Here is a 23,151-nt window from a genome sequence, read left to right on the forward strand (position 1 = left end):
TTCTTGAAGATTTTTAGAGATAAATTATCATTTTGAGGAATTATTAGGAACAGATATCGACCCAACGAACGCTAGTATCCATTTTCGGGATGATTTGCCTCCCTCGATCATCCAGAAATACATGCAGTACATGATCAATTACACTCGTGACATTTTACCCTATTCCCGAAAGAACTAAGGGAGTGTCGTAATTCGAAACCGCCTGCGTCATACCTCCTATTAATTTCTTCTCATTGGGACCCCAGGGATCGTGACATTCGAGTTTCAATGATTTATTCTGAATATTTTTAGCGCAGGGTATTATTTATTGCATCTTATCAATATTAGAAATACATTTATCGTCCTACATTTATTTTAAGTTATTTTATTTTTGCAGAGAGACGAAAAATAAAAGGGGAGACTGTGAATGGAGGGAAGAGCAGGAGTCGATGTAAAACAAAAAAAAACATTTGTAACATAAATTTAATTGAATTGAATATTTTTGCTGTGGGTAATTTTCCTTAACAGGTCTAGGGTACCGTAGAAAAATGTGGGGTTTTCCGAAAATAAATGAAAACTCGATGAATCTCTTCCTTTATTTATCCTCTTAAAATTCTCGTCGCAACGGCGAAAAATATACAACTGCGGAGGAGGTCCTGGGGGAGGGGTGAAGGGGTTTGTATACTCAATCCCTCATTTCTATGATAGTGCGGTGGTGCACTATCATGCCCATATCATACACGTACAAATTTCTCACTAAACGTAAAAACGCCTGCGCAGTTCTGAAGTTATATCAGCCCCGCGCACTATATAAGCGAGTTAAACGCCACCCCAATCGCTATTCACGTCCGGAAAATCGGTGGATTTTCTTCTGACCGGGTTCACACGATCGACGAATTGAAAATTTAAAATTTTTAGTTTTAAATTGGAGTTTGGGGATTTTTTTTTTTAAATAGTAAATCCTGGAGGTGGGACATGGCGAACTGTAAGGGAAGATACTGTCTTTTGCTGATTGTTCTGGGACTTGTGGGCAATCAACTGCGAATACCTGTGGTAAGTGATCCTTAATTAATTTTTTTCATAATTTTTAACATAATTTTCTTGCCAAATTTTTTGTGTGAAACTTTGCGAGACGTATCGAGTGTTGATGAGGATTGATATTATTTTCAAGAGCCACCGTAATTTATTTGGGAAAAAATTATTGTTTTTTGTTGTTGAACATGAGAAAATCGAATTTTTCCGAGTTGAAGCAATTTTTTAATGAAAATTTCTGTAGCACATGAACTAATGAAAGAATTCCCGATAATTCCTCTTATATCGAACATCCTTATCAGTGTCAAGAACTCCCCCATAAGCCACCGATAAAAAAACTGCATAAAATGTACTTTAATTAAGACTCTTCCGCCCCCCAGAGAGACCAGCTGAATAGGGTTTTTAATATTGACATGTAAAACTTTTTCACTGGATAGAAACCTGTTGCCTGTCTTTCAAAGTCCCTCGTATTCTCCGAGTGGTCTCCATGGGATCTTTTGATCCCTTCCCAGGGGTAAAAAATCCCTGCACATATATTTCCCCGAGCTTTGTCTATCCCATCGATCCTTTCTTCCATACGATAGAGTATTTCATGGCGATAAAGTCGGGTCTCAATACTTTACAACTTCGAGGAATTTAATTAATTCTTCACTCGGTACGTCCAAGTAAACGTTCAACGTCTACTCGTTCCTCACCGAGATAAACCAAAATAATAGATCCAATCGAGAGCATTCCGTCCCGAATTCCTCACCATATTCTCCAATTTTTCTCAAACCAAATAAAATCTCGGAAACTCAAGAATTTATGGATTTTATTTTGTTTTCGTTCCTTATCATTCGCACGATTTTTTCCCACATAAAAACCAGAATCACAGACAGAATTATAGACAGAATAATATACACATAACTCAAGGGCCCTTTTTACATTTATTTTATAGTTTAAAAAATGTTCGAGGGACGAACTGAATCGATAAGGAAAGATAAACATTAACATTGCCTCTTGATTTGAACGACATAAAGTGTCTATACCAGTAAATGTCTCTATCACTGAACAAAAGAGTGGCCCTACAGTGGAGACAGTTGAAGCCTCTCACCAGCTACATCAGGCTGAGGAGCTGTACTTGCAGTACCTTGATAAACACTGCCCATTGTTCACCCGACAATCTCCCTTTATTACTGCCACCCCCTTTCCCTCCCCCCCTGACACATCGACACTAGAATTCCCATTTTAATTTCTTCAATTTCGTCATTCCTCTGACGTCTTCTGGTACCGTATTCCATAGCCAGTCGTAACGCGAGGCTTTTAAGATCAGAGCTTTCAGAACGTTGTCATTCTTCTTATCGTGAATCAGTAATTTCCTCTGAGAGGAAGTGTTCAGCCTCACAACTTGAAAATCTCAAACGCAGATCATTAACGGTGACATTTGGAACGAAAGTGCGTTATCATTTGCAAATGCGAGATATTAATTTCAAATTGTCAAGTGTCAGGGGGACATGTGGTTTACGAGGAATTTATTAAAATACTGTGAATAGTAAAAGTGGCTTATCTCGGTCACCAGTTCACTACAAAAATATCAACAATAAGAATAAAGAATGATTAACGATCAGAGCCGTCTGGCTCTTCCCTCCTCTCCCCTAATTGAAGAATCGATTATTACGAACACGAACATTACAAACACATTGAAAAGTTAAATTTCCTGTCCCTTCCATCGGTGTAATGGAACACAAACTGCCCGTAGTCTCATGCAGCAGTAAACTCAACAATTAAAACCACCAACTGGTGGACAATGCGTTGCAAAGTTTGTCGTATATTTTGTTCAACTCGTGGGGAAAATTATTTTAGTCACTCGCGGAATATTTTTAATCCACAATAGTTATTGAGGTATTTATTTTTGGAGTCTGTATTTATAGTCTTCCGGAGGTAATTGTCTCGCGTCTGGATGCTGTCTGAGTCTATTTGTTCGTGGAAATTTCAGCGAATGCTTTTCCTGGGGTTTTCATTAATCATTGGTGCAGGTGTTAGTAGCTTTTGGGAATTGGTCCTCTGGAAATTGGTACTGAGGGTATTAAGGAGATTGGAAATCTGTGGGCGGTGCAGTTGAGGTGGAGGATTTATCTCAAATGAAAATTGTCTTAGAGACTGGAGATTGATTTTGAATTTTCCTGAATTTTCTTTGAGAATTTTTTTTAATCTGTAGAAGAAAAAATTCCTCTTTCTGCGAGTCGATTCGCTGTTTATCGGATTCTTGGATGGACAATAGTGCAATTCCAAGTACATCTGCACCTCCTGATTCTCCACCAAAGCGTCAGCACATATGTACCGAGAGCTTAACCCGGCTCTCATGTATTATCCCATGTTCCGGTGGCGAGGCTTTTACTCCTGCGTCATTTCTGTTTGCTCGGCCATGAAATTTGGCATTTCACAGATGTTAAAAGGCACCAGGTATTCATAGGTCCATCAGCCCCGGAATACCTATACCACCGAGGATTTTTATTTTCCCAGATTAAAGATACAAAATTGTTGGACGTTGATACCCTCCGGGAGTTGCAGAAGGATATGACGAGAAATTCCAAACTCCACCGTCTGTGAAATTGCTCCGTAAATTCCAGGAAAATATAAACTCCATTTACCAACGAAAAATAATATTTAAACAATCGATCCAGATGAATTCCTCATGAAAACTTTTATCCAACTCCTGAATTTCTCTCTCACTGTATGTCTGAGCTGGTAAAACCTATTCCACTTAAAACGGAAAATTTTCAACAGATAATTTACTTTTTGATAGTCGAGATCCACTTCCATTAGGAACAGAGCTATCAAAATTAGAATACGAAAATTTTAATCTCTCGGATTCTCTTCATCAGAGCCGTTTGCACTCGAGCAAAGCTCCATTCATGGAAAATGTCCGAATACTCCGTCCTTCGACAGCTAATGGAGGGACTTAACCGTCTCTATGGTTTTATGAATCGAGAACCAAGAGAACACGCGGTGAATCCACTTGAATTTTTAACTCGCTCTAATTCCGAGAATGAAGTGAAAAAAATTATCGCGTCAATTTAGGGGAAAGGGGAGACGTTCATGGGCGTTGATTATGGAGTGCATCTGTGCAACATGACATTGATTTAATGAAATTGTTGGCCGTTTGTTTATTGAGTTATGAGACACATAGACCACCGTGGGATTCTCCTGAAAATTCCACCGACGTATTCCACGCACGTTTTCCCCTTCAAGAGTATTTTCCGGGAAATCCAGTCGTGAATGATTTACGGAGCGAAAAATTATTTAAAAATTACGTCACTCCTCCGTCATCTGCCAGTCATACAATATTCGGTAAAAATTACGGTTCAATTACATTCAGGAAAAATTATGGAACATTGAGTGGAAAAATGCGTAACTCTTCCTTAATTTTTTATTGAATATTGTTTTCACCTGGAGATTACCACATTTCCAAAATAATTTTTAAAGAATTTTTCTCTCGCGGTTGAGAATGGAATTTACCGAGTGATAATACCCCCATCTGATCGTCGGAAGACTTTCGCTTCCGCTGGAGTGAGAGGGACAAGAATAAAATTTTTTTAATTGTTACAATGACAATTAAATTGTTGTTACACGAGGGAGTGAATTCACGGGGGTTTGCGGGATTATTTGGGGAATATCAAAGGCTCTCAAAGGATCCACAACCCGCCAATATGAATAAATGAATCTCCCTCAGTATTTTGTTTGAGGGAAAGTTTATTGAATGGATTCAAAACCACGTTGGTTTCTCCTACTGCGGGATTCCAGGGCTCAGTCCAGGGATATGTTCTGTGCCCATTCAACCAGTGACAACACCGGGGATTCTCAAGCATGTACATGTGCTCGTGGAATTTATGTATTTGTACATACGAAAACTGGAAAAGCACCGGAGAGATGAGAAATTCCAAGTGCAGGGGTGAATAATTAGTGCAGTTAACGTCATGAACATGTGATGCTCATGTCACCAGGCGATGAAAATCGGGAATTAATTAACAGAAATGAACAAATCGTGAATAAATGACTTGACGCATGAACAAGAATAATACAAACCATTAATAATTAATCGTCATTAATTAACTAGATACACAACTCGACCGGATTTACAATAGAAAAAAAAATTCTCTCGTTCAAAATTTTTATTTTGCGCTAGTTCTTAAATTTTAATTAATTATTGAAGGGTGAGGTGACATGAAATGAATGGCGTGTACATTCTCGCACCCTTTTAGCCCTGTAAAAATCATTAGATATCACCTACGGTGACGACTGAACATTTGCGGGAGTGAGCGAGGATTAATTGTCTCTCCCCCGTCTCCCACTCAGTGAAATAAATAAACTAAAAAAATTATTTTATGATGGATCGTGTTATCCTACCTTCCACATGCATCATCAATATATATATATATATATATATATAGCATCTATTTCTGAAATGAAGTTTTGATTTTCCCGTTTAAATATCGAGTGCATCTGCCAATTTAAAACAATTTGTGGGATATTCATGTCTGACAGGTGCATGGCTGTTCCACTAGTTGACTACAATACACTCCCACCCCTTCAAATTGAAGAAAAAAAACATAAATAAATTGCCGCACGTCATGTTCTACGTACTAACTATTTTGTTAATTTTTTCGTTCCTGATTGATTAACAAATACGTTGAAAATTGATGTTTTTGTAAAAATCCATAACTCCTGATTTATTTTCAAAGGTGACGTGTCAAGAGGATGACGTATCCACCCGTTGTCTTCCCCGCAAAACCTTTTACGCGTTTCTTCGTCTACCGGAAGTGAGTTCAAACCTCGCTGCATATTCCCGCACCGCTCGCATTATGCAAGACGCGAGAAATGATTTTGCGCACTTGAAAAGCCTGAGCGCATCAGGCCGTGAAGACAGCGATGACACGAGGATTTGCCTTCCGGCGATGGTGTACTACGATATATTCAGTGATCCAACGATGCAGGCGCACCTCAATGCCATCGAACGCGTCCAGAAGATGATCGAGGAGCCGGAGCGAGAGGATGACAGCGGATTTTTCGACTCGGAGAAGAGGAGTCTTGCTACACTCGCTAAAAACGGAGATCTTCCGGCTTCCATTCAGGAGAGGGTGCAGGAGAGGCAGGAGGATGGGGAGAAACGAAGTGAATCGAGGTAATTAGCGATAACAACCCGGCTTACCCTGGCGGATCGACCGCTCTCCAATTGATCGTCGATCGACCCTTGTTTTATCGATAAACAACCAAACGGCTGTCGAGTAGCTCTCGACTGTCTCCCCCCAACCCCCGGAAGCCTGGATTTATATTTAGAATGGGAATTCGTTGACTCTAATGAAGCACCAGTGGGTGTATTCAAACAAAGCACCCCTAATTTCATCCTCCCACCCCTAATATTTTGCGGGTCCTCTAAAGAACTTAATTACGAACTCTTCTACTGACTAATTAATTCAAAAGTAGCACTCAGCTTTCTATTAACTCATTTACCCCTCCACCGGTGGTGGTGTCCACTCATCCACACCATCCCCCAAACATCCCCCAAGTCCCCAACAAATTGGTCCTGAAAAAAAAATTTTAAAAATCATTTGGCCCTCAGTATGACCCCGGAGGAGCTCCTGAAGCTGTACGTAGGCGACTCATCCGGGGAGAAATCAACGGACATGGGGTACCCACTCCCCCGGAGCTCGTTGGACGCAGAACCCGAGGACCGGTTCAATGGGAAGAGGAACATCGCATCCCTCGCTCGAGACTACGCTCTCCCCGGGCGACGAAATATCGCGTCAATGGCACGTGAATTCGGTCTTCCCAGTGGCAAGAGAAATGTGGGAAGTCTAGCTCGCGACAGGCAACTCCCCTCGGGAAAGCGAAGCCCCCCCTACACCCTCGGGAGGATCTTCGTAATTCCCGTGAGCGGAAAACGTAATTTGGGATCTTTGGCCAGAGACTCGGCGCTTCCTCCTTATGGCAAACGGGGAATAGCTAGTTTAGCTAAAAACGGTGATTTCCCTTTTCCAAAGAGGAACGTGGGGACATTGGCCAGGGACTGGAGTCTTCCGCAGTCCAGGCACGGAAGATCACTCGATGAAAAAGAGGTGAAGGATACCGTGGCCAATCGGAGGATTGGGGATGACGAGGGGAGCAATGGGTCGAGTCCCTTTGAGGCACAACTCAATGATGTCAAGGCGAGGGGGAAGAGACAAGCAGATTATACTGATGAATATCCACTTCCGGTTATGCAGAACACTAATGTACTGGATTATGAGGATATCATTGAGGCCATTGCTAATGGATTTCCACAGGCGACCAAGAGATTTATGGGTGAGTTGAGGATTTTTGAAGTTATTTTGATAAAATGGAATTGGGGGAGTTGAGTACGAAGACTGGAGGGGACTTTGTTGGGTATTCTGAGGAAATTAATTTCTTATTTAGACTGAATGCCCTTTGGATTTTTATGGGAATCAATTTGGACAATTGGGACTATTTTTAGGAGCTAGGGAATTAAGGAACGTTGGAGAATGGAATATCTTTTGATTGAAGTCATTGAAACAGACACGTTGTGCGAAAAAAATTTTTTAAAGAAGTTATTTACAAAATCAACTCATTACCCAGATAATTCAGTCATTAATTCCGAAACTGTCAACTTAGTTTGCCCCTTCTCCACTGAATTCTCTCACCCCAACCCCATTAATCAATAAAAAAAATATTTTCTCGGATAAAATATAGTTTCTACTGATTAATCTGACTTTAACGTGATTATTAAGTTGGGAAAATTCACGGAGATGATTGATTGACGATCATTAGGGAATTACGATAGAAAAAAAATATAAAAAACAATGTTAGGAGCAGGTACCTCATTGGACGATTGGCAGGATGATGATGATACAGTGCCAGTGGCTTATCACGGGCTTTATCAACCAAGTAAGAGACATATCGGGGCTCTGGCACGCCTCGGTTGGCTACCATCCTTCAGGGCAGCACGATTCTCGCGCTCCCCGAGATATCTGGTCGGCAGGTCAGACCAGTAGGCTTGTCCAATCATCAAAAGAAACTAACTGACAAATCAGATAATGAATTATCTTTCGAGTCTATCAATCTCACTCTTAACTAAATAAATTCGTGTGATGTTGTAACGATGTCTTCAACCTACCCCACCTCCAGTAGAAGCCAATGACGTTCACTCAATTGGTTATCATTTTCAATAAGCCTATTTGACCGCCGGATCACAGTTGACTACGAGATTATCTACATGGTAGATCGGTGTTTGATGTTTAGATCTTTGTGGTAGATTTTTGGGTAGATTGGTGTTGTTAATATGTGTCTCGAATTTTTGGGGTCCTCTGATCATTATAAAATTATTCATTATCTGTGCCCCATTTGTAGGATATTATCTCACTGCTAATTATGTGAGTCGACGATGCATGGATCAATCCTTCTCTTACTAATCGTGAATATTAATTGAAGAAATGAGATAACTGGATGAGCTCCTGGTGACTTTGGGGCGAATAATGTTGAAAAATCAGTTGTTATCTCTGACATTCAATTACATCAACGTAGTTGATGACAATCATTGTATTATTCATTGTTAATGCAGTTTCTCGTAAAGATGATCGCAATGGATTAATGCACTAGTGAACAAATGAAATAGTAACACAATTCAAATCAATTTAGAATCATTAGTTCAGCTGACTAATTACTTTGTCAACTGCCTCGTTGAGTAGTCAAGTTTTTTATGATAATTTATTGCCAGCAATTAATCTCAAAATTATTTTACTAAGGAGCGGTTTTATTAGCAAGTTTTAAAATAAAGTTGAGATATAAAAATCTTCATCCAGTAATTAATTTGTTAATTATATGAAGGAGTGTGTTTATAGAATTTTTTGGAGTTCAGTTAATTTCCGTTGTTCACTACTGGATTATCTCATTATTTTAGACATTACGAGGAATTAATTATCTCAATCAATGAATTATCTTCCAGGGAGGATTCCGCAGATGGGACCACGTCCGACAACACCTCCGACTCGGCGACTCGGTCGTTAAGTTCACAGAGAAGAGGCTCAGGGACCCGCTACGAGCAATCACCAAAGGGTGATTGTCGACATGGCTTCAGGCGATATTTACTGATACCAACGAATGATAATTATATAGATAAAAAATTACGTTACTCCATCGATTTTTAATCACACTTGATCAATAACTGAATCTCGAGAAAAATATGAAAAAAAAGTTAATCAATGAATTTTAATTAATCGATCAGAGATCAGAATAAAAGAATAATTTATCGCAACTCATTTCCCATTGAATTGTTGATAACTGGAGTTGAAATTAATCCACGTAATTGAATTTTTAATCAAAAAACTTCATTAAAGTCTAATTGTAAATTACACCTAGTCAGAAATTCATTAGAGTACCGAGTGTAAATAAAAATTAAACTTCAGGGACACAAGAAAATTTATGAAAACACGAAATTAGCCGCATGAATTATTCATTATTTCTTCTTTCCTCCCCTTTTTTCTTGTCGAGTTTATGTGTCTCACCTTTTTAATTAGAAAAATGTCAGAGCTGCTATGGCGGGTTCTTGTGATTAAATGAGCGCAGGAGAGAGTTATGGATTCTATAATACTCGTTACAAACATTTTTACTCAATTCCGTAGAACAGTCAGAGAGTCAACTAATCATTAAAAAAAATTGACATATTTATTTAGAATATTCAGGAGTAAAGTGGGACACACAATCGATTCAGTATAGTATTAAATTCTCAATAAATAAATCATAGTTAAAAATAAATAATAGATTCTGCCAAACTGAGGAAATTCTCCGTAAGAAGATCTGCCTACATTTTGTTTTAGAGATTAATAAAATTTATTGTATCAATTAGATTTTTTTTTTCATTCCACTTTACTCTTGAACTTCAAAAATACAAATCCTTAATCACAAATTATCGCGAGGACGTGTCACGGTTCACTTCTTTGATATATAAATAATGAGAATATTTTCAACAAGTACTAAAAATTCATTTTCTATTTTAAAGCCTCAGATTTTTCCAAATTTTGTCTTCTATCAGTAACCGTAATGTCTAGTAACCCTCTAAAAACGTAAAAAACAATTAAATGTGTATAAAATTGCTGTAGAGAAAAAGATTCGAGTGGGATCACAATTTTCCCTGCCTAAATTGTGATCCAAGAAATGATAAATCTGTTATCAAGTGAAGCAGAAAAATTATACGACGAGACTAGCATCTGCTGAGGTTCATATACCGAATAATTCTCCCAAAAATGTGAGGAAATATTTTCTCAGAACTGATCATATCACTGATACACTCCAATCAGTCCAACTTGATAACACATTTTCACTCAGAATCAGCTTTAACGACCCGTAGTACGCGCATGAGTTCGCTTAGGTGCTTTAGGATACTTATAATTGTATTGATATTTGCTGTGAATGACATATAAACTCTCGGTGTCTCAAATGTATTTTCATTGCTTATTCATTTCATTACAATGAAACCAAAATAGACAATAATGGAATTTATCTGATGACAATAAACGGCTAAAACTATTCGGTTGTGCTTTCATTCTTTAACATCTCTTATCTCTCCTACTCTACGCTGAAAAAAATATTGTTGTCAAATATTTATTGATGTGAAAGAAGCATTTGTTGTTCACAATTTTCACCCTTGAATTCCCCCATTCCCAAAGGAGTCTAATAAGTTTCAAACCACGATAATCCTTTTGATCTTGTTTAAAAAATATTTATTCAAATCTCTTCACATGTACATATAAGAATATGTACATACTATACTATATTGCCTAGTAATGACTCGACTTCAGTCTCAGTGTACCCTTTGAATATGAAAATATCGGGATGGTGCGTCAGGACCAAATACCCCATTCTCGTATTATTTATTCTATTCCCTTCAAGGAAAAAATGTCCTCCAGCTGTGTCAACAATCCCGGAATATTGCTGCGACCATTATAAGTGCTCCACATCTCCCAGTGGTCTGTCTGCACTGCTCTGCGATATCGTATAGGTAGAGCCTTGTCGATAACGACACCGTCTGCGTGCACTCTAAAATTCTTGCAGAATTTGAATCCCCTCGCACCCACAAAAGCTTTTATTTTCCCATTTCTTCTCCCGCGAGCAATCAGATTACTTTCAGCAACAGCAACTAGCTCCTCAACGAAATTTACATTCGTTACAGGGACATTTAACATCCTTAATTTCGGCGAAGTTCCAATCAATTGAAGGAAAAACTCTTCGGAGAGTGTACTGAATCCTTCACAATCGAGATATTCTAATTGTGGCATATGAATGAGGAACGAGGGGTCCAGGGGAACTCCTCGAACGATCTCAGCGGCATCATGAATATTATCATCAACCAATCGTAAGACCTTCAGTCGTTGTAGAGTGAAAACCTGTTGGAATACCTCGAGGGGAATATTTTCTATTTCACCAGTGATCTCCAAGTATTGAAGGTCTACATTAGCCTCGATTACAGACCTAACATTAAGGGCCGGAACCGCTGGTAGACGCACCGACAAATATTCCAAATTTCTAATACTTTTTAGCTGATCAATAGAGTCTTCAGAAATGATCACACCACTCACCTTGAGGTAGATCAACTCCGTTAACTTTTCGACACCAAAGATTTTAATAGAGGGCGAGGAAGACTCTCGCTCAGTTCGCTCAGTATGAACCAAAGTGAGAGCTCGCAGCTTTGGATATCTTGATACATCTAGGGTAGCATGTGGACTGATAGCTATGGCCTGCATTTTTTTTACAAACCACATTGGACATCTGTTGAACACATGAATTTCTTCCATGCACTGTGGCAAATATTGAAGGAGGTTTGTTTGGAAAATAGGAGCGTCCTTCAGCATGACTCGACGTAGATTCTTGAACTCCATCAACATCGGTTCCAAACGGAAGAAATTGTAGCCCTCCTTACGCCACCGTCTCTTGCACTTGCACTCCTTCATTGTGAAGTCCACTTTCAGGTCAGTTACATTGGGGCAGTGAGTCTTTATCGTCGATAAGTCACAGCTTTTGTAGATGTAAATATCGTGGAGGTACTTTCCATACTGAGCTATGCATTTCTTCATATTCTCATGAGACGAGAGCTCTCGCACATCTAACTTCCTGCATTTCTCAATATTTTCTCCCAAAAGCTTCTTCCACCTTCTGCAAACATCCGCTGCAGTTAATTTATCGTCCAGTGGGAGATGATAGAAAATTCTCTTGAGACAATTGTCAGGTAATTTTTCCAGCATCAACGAGATCGTTGTCATGGGCTCCATTGGTGCTTCATCCAGGGGTTTCCGGAGAGCACGGATGTCCGGTGAGTCCTCGATATACCAGCCATCCCACTCATTGCATCTGAATAGTCTACCGTCCTCAGCACTCACTACCTCGCTGGGTGTGAAATTTTCAGAGCCGAAAGGGTTCAGAGTCATTCGTACGGGATCGTGGTAGTACTTGAATGGAGATTTATCAACTCTACGTTCAATGAAAAAAGCAATGGTTGATGTGCTGTAGTTTGAGTAATAGGTTCCCGTTTTCTTCAGACATTTCAACATAGGAAAATTGTCCAGTAGCTGAGTAGTTCGCCTGTCTGACAAGGTGACATTATGAAGCTCAACATATTCTACAGTGGTGGAGCTACCGGTTTCCCTGATTTTGTTTTCAATGTCCACCCAACTAAGGACCTTCAGGTGTCGTAACTCTAGGGCTGATTGCCATGCACGTTCGTTGAGCATTTCATTTGCCATTTTGGGCAAAGCCAAGTACTTCAGCATCGGATTATTCATGAGGATAACCGCAATATCCTCGTATTTCATCGTAACACGCCTCAGAGACAATCGTTCCAAATTCCTTAACAGTTTCAGTTGTTCCGAGTGGATCTGGGACAGTTTGGAATTGTCCAAACATAAGCAGGTCAGTTTTTCCAGTGTCTCCAAGCCAATGAGGGAATCCTCGGTGAAATGGTAGCGTTTGAGGGTCAAAGCTCGTAAATTAGTAAATCGTGTAAAGTCCAAGCTCTTCCTCCCGTATATTTCCCTCAAATTACTAAAATTTTTCAACGCGGGATCTCTATCACTCCACTGGAGAGAGAAAACATCAACGTCTGGAAAACCGTTCAAGAGGTGAATCTCGATCATCGTCGATGGAAGATTTTGAAGAAAAGAAAAAAACGCGTACTGGGAAGTTCTGATCTTCAGCATCAGTCGAGTCAGATTGGAAAAATTTTCTAACGTCTGAGAGTGGTACTTGATGCAAGGATAGTCCAATCCGTTTCTCGTCGTGTACTTACGAAACTCGATGGCAACATTCTCGAGATTTTTGCAGTTATCTCCGATTATTTTCAATCCATGATTGTCGTAGCAGTAAATATCCCTCAGGTGTGAACCACTGTTCATAATGTACTTTTTGTTCTGATTCACGCGGGAATTGTTACGCAGATCTATCTTCGTTGTTGTTCTCCAGAGAAATCGAGATACCTCACTCCAACGTTTACAGACTGACGACAATTTTAGTCGCTCGTAGGTGGACAAATTCTTGAATATCGCCAGCAGACAGCAATCTGGCAATGTGTTTATTGGACAATAAGTCAGTTCTATTGACGTTGCTGTTATCGTTAATCTATTAATACTGATTTCTCCATTTTCAACGGCTGTTAGAGCTTTTGCAGCGCATTCTCTCTTCTTGAAATCGACTATCGCATAATTATCGCGATATCCGTGGAATGATGACTCAGAATTGCGCAACAAGTAGGTGCATGAGGTAGTTCCGTATTTCTTGAATTGGCTGCGTATTTGTTGTTTCAAACTCTGAAATTATTATTGAAGAGTTGAAGATTATTAATAGACAAGTTTATTAAGAGGACTCTTGCAGAGTCCTCTTAAACTTCTTATAAGCCGGCCCTTAACCGAAATGACAAATGAGCTTACCCAAAGCTCTCGTCGATGATAGTCCTGGTCAGGACGAATCACAGGAGACACAATTATCGACTTGAAACCCATTATTCGATTTGTACGTAAGAACAATGAACTAGCTTGATTCGGCAGTTAATAAACAATTATTAGGAAAATAGATTAATATCACAGAACAGTCACTCGTGTCAGGAGCTACACTTCTACACTAATGTCTGACAGAAACCGTTGAAAGAACTTTTGTATGTACACAATGTGGCGTAATCACCATTGTCCGTGACACCATGCGACATCTAGGGTGGCGTTGAGTATCAGCTTAGGCGAGACTGGTATCACCCAAGGGTAATGCAAATGTCGCTCCGCTTCGTTTCCCACCGCCATCTTGAACCCGAAAGTTTCTCCCAAAACCCAAAAACCTTCAAAAACCCGATCGAACAGCTAATAATCCTCCAAGAGCTTTCAAAGAGCAGTAAAAAGGGAGAAAGTCGGTGGAAAATCAAACAATCTTCTCATAGCTTGAATAGAACCCCAGAGCTTCGGTCGCTCCGTGCACCTATCCAAGTCCTCCAGTGCCTCAAGTACCTATCTAGGTGTTCCTTCCATCGCGCGTGAACACTCCGACAAAGCCCAGAGTAATCACAACCCCGAGGAGCAAAGTGAGAGAAACAATTCCAAAACCAAAGTGACCGGAGACCCTGGGGCGTTGTGTTGAGAATTTATAATTGTTCGTACGTGTCTCGTGGATCACCGATATGAATCTTACAGCGACACGTTGTTGGACTACAATCGAGTGGTTGTGATGATAAAAATAGCTGTCAGGATCTCAAGGAGCACCGGATGGCCCAGTGAAGGATCAAGTTGTTGAGATTTTTTTTTCAGACTACGATTCTTGATTTGTTTGGTGATTAGAAGTGAATATGTGGCTCAGAGTGCTGACGAGCTGAGACAATCGATGGACGCGGCCATGTTCTCTGGTAGCAGAAATTTTCCCCATTAGTATTTATTTTTTTACGTTTTTTTTACTGTGAAAGTGACCAGAAGTGCATTTTTGGCGGTTTTTGCATTGTGAAAGGGGTCTTGGTGAGGTGGTAAACATCATAATGCCGATATGCAACGTGAAGACGAAATGTCTGCCAGCAACATTTGCCTGGAGCCTTCTACTCATCACTACGACACTGTATTTCTATTATCCGTGAGTTTTACTGCAATTTTTGCAGAGTTTTCATGAAGTAGAAGAGAAGACTTCAATATTGCCAATGCAAATTAGAATCAAAATGTTTTGCAAAGAAATGATTCACTTCTGATTTTCGGAGTGATATCCATTTGATAATCGGTTTGCCAATAAGCTGATCGATGGCAGGAGCTGAGGGATTTTATCACGTTCATTTTTTTGCGAACATTTGTTCGATCTGTAGTCCGAGTCTTCACGACAGTTTGATATTCATCTGACGTTTCACTTGAATGCCTTTTCTCAAGACAATTAAATTTTACAATCAGGGGTTCACCTGGCTGACGTTTCGATGAGTCGAGAGTTCAAAAATGCATAAATTAGAATAATATCTTGATACTTCACTGAAGCATTAACAATTAAATGGACACTGGTCCCAGCAATCAATAATCATCGCAACTTCTGCCTCATTTAGATAGAAATATGAGACTGATAATGTTGTCATCCTAGCTAGACAAGCACAGGGTCCTGCTCGAACCCCAAAAACTCATGAACTCCTCAAAAATTCTTGATATTAATTAACACGTCATGGAAAGCGGAATAACTTTATTTCCTTCCATCAATCGTTCATTTACAATATTTGTGGCGTGTGTGTGTGAATTGAAAATATTATTTCCAGGTGCCAATACTACATATTCGAGTATCCATGGGTTCCAGCACTCCAAGGAGTCATTACCTTCCTCGTTCTCACCAATTTTGGCCTCGCCACATTTATGGATCCTGGTGTCATACCAAAAGGTACGAGATATTTTTGGAAATTATCAGTGTAGTGGGGTGAGAGTCACTCCAGTGGTTAGCCAGGAACATTTCCGGCTGTCCACATTGCCCCGATAATTTCTCCCATATCCATCAACGAGTTTTTTTGCTACGAATGGCATTTTTTGACTGATTTTTTTTAAACTCTTGAATGATTTTTAGCACCTCCAGATGAAGACAGAGAAGATGAGTTTCGTGCTCCTCTTTTTAAGAACGTCGAAATCAATGGAATAACAGTTCGCATGAAGTGGTGTGTCACGTGTAAATTCTACAGGCCACCCAGATGTTCACACTGTAGCGCTTGTGACCATTGCATCGAGGTAAATGAAAAAAATTGCTACAAAAATGTAATCCCTTCAGCTGAAACTTCCTTAATGATCTCGTTAACTTTTTCCTCAGTTTGTTATAGATTCCAGCAATTTATGACTCCCCACGTCCCTTTTTCTGTACATAAACGCATCAAATTCCTCTCTCTCTAACTAAAAAAAAATGTTATTTTACTCTGGAAATTTTCCTTCACAGACCTTCGACCATCATTGTCCATGGGTCAACAACTGCGTGGGGAGAAGGAACTACAGATATTTCTTCTATTTCCTATTATCACTGAGCTGCCACATGCTCAGTATTTTTGGACTATGTCTGTACTTCGTGCTACAGCACAAGCAGAAACTGGGGGAGGTCGACACCACAGTGGCGTATCCTTCAAAATTATTCAGAATATAATAGATTCATTAATTCTTTGAAAAGTAATAGGGCATGAATAATCCAGTTGATTTTTTTGAATGAATATCATTCCTTAATTATGATTGGTATGACAGGATGGTGCTGATGGGAGTGGTTACACTGCTGTTCTTCCCCATTTGTGGATTGACAGGTTTTCATGTGGTGCTTATATTTAGAGGAAGAACGACGAATGAACAAGTCACGGGTAAATTCAATGGTGGATACAATCCATTTTCACGGGGCTGTGTTCGTAATTGCTGCTACACACACTTTGGACCACGATATCCTAGGTAATCAAGAATTGGGGAAGCAACACTTACGATCAATTTTTAAAAATAAATCCTACTTTCACTGAGGATTAATTCAAGAGCTTAATTATTAAACTTCTTCTTTTCAAGTTTAATGAAGCCTGAAAAGTACTTGGGGAAACGTCGTGGAGCGTGTGCTTCAGAGATGTCTCCAACAGACAGCGAGAACCAGGTAAAAACCTACATGGATAGCAGCAATGGTGTTAGAAATGCCAGTTCAAATGCTTACAATAAGGTAAGACGCTAGCAAAACTCAGGCCAAGTTAAATTAACTACTTTTTCTGTCTCTTTATTTTTCAATTTTTTTTACTTTCTCGCAAACTAACGATTTACGAAACTGGACATCAACGATACCAACGTATTGAAAATAATTCCAGAAGAATTGCACAGGCAATTATCGTAGAGTAGGATGCTTTGTGTGCTCGACTGGCTGATGATGTTTAACAAGTAGTTGATATTTCCTCCCATTTATGACTACCATAATGAAAAGATAATTCTGAACAAATGAAATTCTCTCACACGAACTGAAATAATTGCCGTTCTCGCCCAGAATATTTTTTCACGGTCAATTGTCAAATAATTGAGATGAAAGAAAAAATTATCTTCTCATTCCACTTAATTTTCTTCATAAGTTGTTGTTTCCATGGATTTTAATTTTGTATGCAGATTACAACGACATCAAGCGACGATAGTTCCTCCCTGAGTTGAAATATCCTAGATGAATCCCATTAAGAAAATTGAATGAATGAAAAGCCCTTATTATTGCTCGCATAGATCACAGAGCTTTAAAAAAAGTAAAAAAAAAATATTCTCATACTTTTTTCCTCCTGACCATTCCCAACGGCAGTGAGAGATTGGGGGAGTGATTAACTCGGGTTCTTTTGACAGCTGTCACCAAGGAGGGACGGTTCGGACACTGATATGGAGCCGACGGCCTCGCAGTCAGCCGATTGCGAGCCGACTCCACCATTACAAAGACATGGATCAAAGAGCAATTTCTTCCTACCACCGGTTGAGGCCAGTGACTCACCGCGACATCCATTACCACAAAATCATCATCCTATTCATTATCCAAGGGGTAGTTCACACCCCAGGCCAAGGTAATATTATAAACTTGTCGCCAGCTCATTTGCACCGATTTTTTTTATATTTTCGGAGGCGCAATAAATTCGGTAATTAAAATAATTTCAATAATTTCATGTTCCGCAGGGGCATGAATGGTTCCCGAAGCCATACCCCCGATGTTCTCTCACCCGAGGGGGCAGGAGGATCATGTGGACTTCAGAGAGGTCAGGGACAGGTTGGAGGTGGTGCTAGTCCAACGATGCAGCAACGGATAAAAGCTATAGGCGTGCCAACGCCTCTTGCCATTTCCAGTAATATTCGCAGGTAAATGATTATAATGTTGCGATTCGATATTACCGTGTCACTGATTTTCAGCGCGTTGAGAGGAAGGTCGAGGAGCAATTATCGATATGCACATAATCCTTCTTAGAGATACATATTTTTTAGTTTATTATCAGTGGCATGATTGATAAATATACACTTGAAATTATTTTTCATCATTTATTTCAGTTTAGTGGAATTTCACTGAATTCTCCGTGAATTTTCTCGATAAATCGTAAATAGTAATTCTCCTCGAGTTACTAATTATCGAGATAAACCTATTTTTTTCAATTCCAATATAAAATACTAACTTTCATGCCTTAAAGTGCTCTCATAAAATTATGAAAAATAAAAATATATTGCAAATGCCCGATAGCTGTGGAAAACTTTAATAATGCCTCGATCAACCCCAATTTTATTGTCTTTTTTCCATTGAATCCCAAGGCAATTGTAATTTTGGAAATTCCGTTAAACGACAAAAATCTCATTTTCATTTCATCAAGTGAAAAAAATCATAATAACCATAATCATTGATATAACTTAATTAAAAATAGACTTCATGCACAAGCAGGGAGTGTGACGTCACTAGTCTGCACGTAAAGATGAAATATATATTTTTTTTAATCATGAAAAAGATGAATAAAATCAAAACAGAGTGGTATATCGATAAGTTTGTGTCCCACTGCAGGGGGTGGTAACTGACAAGGAGCTGCTCTCTGCCAACATGTTGCAACCAACTGCAGGTAAACACGAACTTCATCCTATGAAGGACCGTACCGTAGTGTTTTTTAAATAAAAATTCTGCTTTGTTGCATAAAAACTTGAAAAAAAGTGAAAATTGAAGAGAAAAATCATTATTACAGATATTTTATTCTAGGTTTTGCCAGTTTATTTTGTTATCCGTTAATTTTAGTTAATTTACCTCGATAATTAGATGGCTAATGTTGGTTTTACTGAAAATATTTTTTATAGGAATGAATATTTACTCAGTGAAATTAAGCGCGCTGGCTATCCTGTATATGTTGATGGCAATTTTCTAGCCGTATTATGAACATTGTATGGCTATGAATTTTTGAAATGCTCAATTTATCGCATTTTTTTGTATATCTTGGTTGGTGTTCGTAGGTTAATTTATTTGTAGAGAATATATTTGCGTGATTGCTATTTAAGTGTAACGAGTGCTTCTGTTCTTGGAGTTTTTGGGTCTGACAACAGTTCAATCAGTTTGTGACGTTCAATTAATTTCATTATTGATTGAGGGGAGCTTTTATCAATTTCTCGCCATAACATTTTTTTAGATGAAAAAAATTGATAAATCGATGTTGCATCAATAGTCGTGCATTCATTGAAATAAATCCACTTTCATGCGCTTGTTGCGGATTTCATGAAATTATCGAGATTTATTGTTGTTTTTATTTTTTTTTATTATTCGGTGAGTGGGGGTTTTATTCATTTATGGAGATTGAATTCTTTTGTTGTAAAAAAAACCGGAAAATATATATCAAATAAATTGATAAATTTATCTGAACAACTGATTTCTCACAAAATCATCAAGACCATTTTCTATTTTCAACCGTTCGAATTCTCGAAAGAATAATTCCCCCAAATCTCCCTTACCTTCCAAAAAACCAAAATATACAAAAAAAAATTGCTGAATGTCGGCAACTCCCCCTCCGCCATCTGACAAACTATCTCCTTTGTTTCCAGATCAAATCCTGGTACCCCGACGCAGGTACGTCGGCCGGACTACATAGGAGTGACCGAGACACCCACTTACTACGACGTGCAGCATCACAACAACATGCCAGTGGGCCCCAACGGCTCAGGGGTCCCGGGCTACAGTCCCCAGCGTCGTTTTCTCTCTGAAAGTGAATTGATCCGCAGTAATGATCATCACTACGCTCGCACCAACAACACTGTTGACAATATTCGCGAGCTGGCCGGCTCTCCCCAACGGGGTGTTTACATGTGGAAGGATCACTCACCCTCGGCATATCCGAGTGTCCAGGTGCCTCATCCCACTTTAGCATCGATGCAAAGACCACCCCCTTACGACTACTACTGCTCCAATCCCACCAGCCCCACACAGCAGCCTTACAATCCTCCCAGGGCTGCTTATCATCCAGCAACACGAGGTGGAGTGCCAGTTTTTCCACCTCATCAGTCGCCCCAGGTCAAACGCAAGACCATGGCAACACCCACAACTCCGACCTCAAACGATGCCAGACGCAGGCCCATGTCCTTCGTCAGGGCCCTCGAAATGACTGATTCAATGGAAATGGTTGCTGTGCCTGGCGACAACAGGAGTAATCAGAGACCAACGACTCCAACCCCTGACAGAGGAAGTGTTTATGATATGAACTATGAGATATCAGTATAACGGTTTGGGAGGTGGAAATGGCAATGGGCCGAGGTGGCTGTGTGAGGGGGCTTTTCGCAATTATCTTTTTCATTTGGCCAAATATTTGTGTTATTCATTTTTCATAAAAACCATACGATCAGTGGGGGGTCTTGTTCAAGCGAGAGAAATTAAACAGCTTTGCGAGAGCTCAATTTATTTCGATTCATTTTTGGCTTCCAGTTTTTTCGGATTCTCAAGGGTGACAGGGGAATTATTTCTTTTGCGCAAATTTTGGTGGCTTCATTAGAATATTTCGATGATTGTTTCTTATTAAAAAATTACGTTCTGGCATCCAAGAGAGACCGATAACATTTTTGGAGAGGGGAGAGGGGTAGTTCAGGGCTAGCGAAATGATTCGTAATAAAATTTTGATATCAATGGTTAAAAAAAAATTTTTCATGGAAAATTTGTGGAGAAAATGAGTTGATGAAAAAAATTTCTACTCAAAAGAGCCGATATCTCGATTAGGTCCAGAGATATTATATTATAAATAGAAATTAAACCTAATTGTTCATCTTGACTCGCCCACCTCAATATTTTCCTCATCCCAATAAAATTATAAATTTATAATCAATAAAAATCATAACACAGGGACCTCTTTTTATCGCCCAGATTAATGACTACTGACAATTGTTAATTATTGTCACGTCTGTAGTTAGGAATATTTTTAAATTTAGTTAATCGTTATAACGAGAACATCACATGCTACTGTGGCAGCCGAATAATAAATTAAAACCACTGTATGGTATTACGATGGTTATTAAGTTGACGAGAATGATAAAAAATGTCCAAATACCTTAATAGTAAACCATGAGAATGAGAGATATGTATCTACTAGCAACACCCGTTTTTTAGTACACGTTAAGGTCAGTTTAGATTTTTATATAGGGTCACGTGACTCGAGAGGACACGCTACTTACATCGACGTTTTTATTGTTTTTTTTTCTGAAAATTATTCTGTCTTGTGGTGATACGTTATCAACAACAATTTGCATTTTTCGTTCTTTCTAATCGCCAGTTGCTTCTGTAATCAGTATTTTTGAGGGGAAAAAGTCATGAGATTTAACCCAGAAAACCAAGCAATGCAAATGAACATCTGTCTAGAGGTAAAAATTTCCTACAAAAAATATTTCATGTTTTTTTTCTAATGGTATTCGTTCGTGACATCATTGAACCGCTAATGACATGTGAAAAATCAAATGTTGAATTACGTTTCATCACTTAATTCGAAAATTGCTCGGGTTGCTTTATTCTTTGCTCGATAGTTTCCGAATAATTGTTGTCGAAATATTTATAAACCTGAAACAATTATAATTTCCCAACTACATATTTAATTGCATTCAATTATTATTTTCGTTGATAACATTTTTGTTTATTTTTACAAGAAGAAATCGTTTTTTTATTTATTATTTTTCTTGTTTCGAAAAATACGTGAAAACGATGACTATGTGGAATATTTAATCAAAGAAGAGGAGGAAAATCAGTGGGAGAAGAATTAAAAACATTTTTGTGCAAGTGTGTGTGTGCGTGGGTGTAGGAAGGGGAGAAAGAATTGTCCATTTGAAAAAAAAACATAAACAAATATAACAGAGTTACTTAATCAACTCAAGTCATTATCAAGATTAGGATTAACGAGGAAACGAATTTTTTGTGTATAAATAATTGTCAAATGTGTAGTAAACAAAATTTCTAATACATATTTAATGATATTGAAGTGGTGAAGGTGAAATTATTATTTCTCATTGAATGTGTACAATTAACAAGAATATTTACTTTTCAGTCATTGTTTGTGTTGTGAATAGACATCGCGATGGGCATGAAGAAGATAATTGCTCTCATGGCATTTTTGATATTATTTTTCATTATTCCAGTCGTACAGTGGGATCTACGACTTCATTAATGATTTCCAAATAAATAATTTCAGTTCAGGATACAGCATATCCTTCCACGATCGTTCCACGCAGTTGTCTTCTTCACCCCCAACCAAGCAATTAAAACCATTATTTTTTTATCTTTGGGTGAGTGTGAAGAGTACGAGTGTAAAGTAAGTGCGTCTGTTAATCTAAAAATGTGAGATAAAACACTCCATTTATGTGAAAGTATAAAAAATGAAATAGAATACAGATTTTTTTCCCATGTGAATGAACTTTTGTTAAAAAGTGACTAGATAATGTGAGAACAGTGAATGGAATGTAATATACGAGTTCTATGGTTACAAGTCCACAAAGAGTTGAATAATGCATAATTTCTCCTTTCCCTGAGTACTCTGGGTTCGTTGTAAAAAGGGAGCTCACAAAAATTGTACCAAATTTGTGTTCTGTATCACAAAAATAATGTCAATAAGCTACAGAAATCATTAAACCCATTTTGAAAATAATATTGACTTCAAGATCATTTCATAAGCTTAGC

General features: G+C 38.7%; 3 protein-coding genes across 7 annotated transcripts; 2 read left to right on the top strand and 1 right to left on the bottom strand.

Moving 5' to 3' along the window:
* Window positions 1–834: 834 nt before the first annotated feature.
* Window positions 835–9,769, top strand: LOC135169349 (neuropeptide-like 1). Of its 5 annotated transcripts, none has more exons than XM_064134288.1 (5): window positions 835–1,032; window positions 5,733–6,172; window positions 6,611–7,332; window positions 7,855–8,026; window positions 8,990–9,769. In XM_064134288.1, the coding sequence occupies exons 1-5, from the start codon at window positions 955–957 to the stop codon at window positions 9,189–9,191; spliced, it is 1,614 nt and encodes a 537-aa protein (XP_063990358.1). In that variant the 5' UTR covers window positions 835–954; the 3' UTR covers window positions 9,192–9,769. The 5 variants fall into 5 exon arrangements, with proteins under 5 accessions (XP_063990358.1, XP_063990359.1, XP_063990361.1 ...); XM_064134289.1 differs by having other exon boundaries at window positions 7,861–8,026; XM_064134291.1 differs by having other exon boundaries at window positions 7,855–7,932; window positions 8,990–9,196.
* Window positions 9,770–10,740: 971 nt separating this feature from the next.
* LOC135169346 (uncharacterized) lies at window positions 10,741–14,188 on the bottom strand. The gene is made up of 2 exons (XM_064134286.1): window positions 13,959–14,188; window positions 10,741–13,838 (listed from the first exon to the last, which is right to left on the bottom strand). Exons 1-2 carry the CDS (start codon window positions 14,028–14,030, stop codon window positions 10,914–10,916), a joined length of 2,997 nt encoding a protein of 998 aa, XP_063990356.1. The 5' UTR covers window positions 14,031–14,188; the 3' UTR covers window positions 10,741–10,913.
* A 122-nt stretch (window positions 14,189–14,310) lies between these two features.
* Zdhhc8 (Zinc finger DHHC-type containing 8) lies at window positions 14,311–22,787 on the top strand. Its single transcript, XM_064134287.1, has 9 exons — window positions 14,311–15,132; window positions 15,788–15,906; window positions 16,087–16,244; window positions 16,447–16,619; window positions 16,743–16,937; window positions 17,046–17,190; window positions 17,844–18,055; window positions 18,165–18,344; window positions 20,049–22,787. The coding sequence occupies exons 1-9, from the start codon at window positions 15,041–15,043 to the stop codon at window positions 20,719–20,721; spliced, it is 1,947 nt and encodes a 648-aa protein (XP_063990357.1). The 5' UTR covers window positions 14,311–15,040; the 3' UTR covers window positions 20,722–22,787.
* Window positions 22,788–23,151: the final 364 nt, after the last annotated feature.

This window comes from Diachasmimorpha longicaudata, chromosome 14, assembly GCF_034640455.1.
Source record: "Diachasmimorpha longicaudata isolate KC_UGA_2023 chromosome 14, iyDiaLong2, whole genome shotgun sequence".
NCBI classification, from domain to species: Eukaryota; Metazoa; Arthropoda; class Insecta; order Hymenoptera; family Braconidae; genus Diachasmimorpha; species Diachasmimorpha longicaudata.

Coding starts and splice junctions, on each gene's coding strand:
- Zdhhc8 (XM_064134287.1), top strand. CDS start 15,041: ATGCCGATATGCAACGTGAAGACGAAATGTCTGCCAGCAACATTTGCC. Junction 15,133..15,787: donor ACACTGTATTTCTATTATCC/GTGAGTTTTACT, acceptor TATTATTTCCAG/GTGCCAATACTACATATTCG. Junction 16,245..16,446: donor CTTGTGACCATTGCATCGAG/GTAAATGAAAAA, acceptor TTTCCTTCACAG/ACCTTCGACCATCATTGTCC.
- LOC135169346 (XM_064134286.1), bottom strand. CDS start 14,030: ATGGGTTTCAAGTCGATAATTGTGTCTCCTGTGATTCGTCCTGACCAG. Junction 13,839..13,958: donor ATCATCGACGAGAGCTTTGG/GTAAGCTCATTT, acceptor TAATAATTTCAG/AGTTTGAAACAACAAATACG.
- LOC135169349 (XM_064134288.1), top strand. CDS start 955: ATGGCGAACTGTAAGGGAAGATACTGTCTTTTGCTGATTGTTCTGGGA. Junction 1,033..5,732: donor ATCAACTGCGAATACCTGTG/GTAAGTGATCCT, acceptor TTATTTTCAAAG/GTGACGTGTCAAGAGGATGA. Junction 8,027..8,989: donor CCGAGATATCTGGTCGGCAG/GTCAGACCAGTA, acceptor ATTATCTTCCAG/GGAGGATTCCGCAGATGGGA.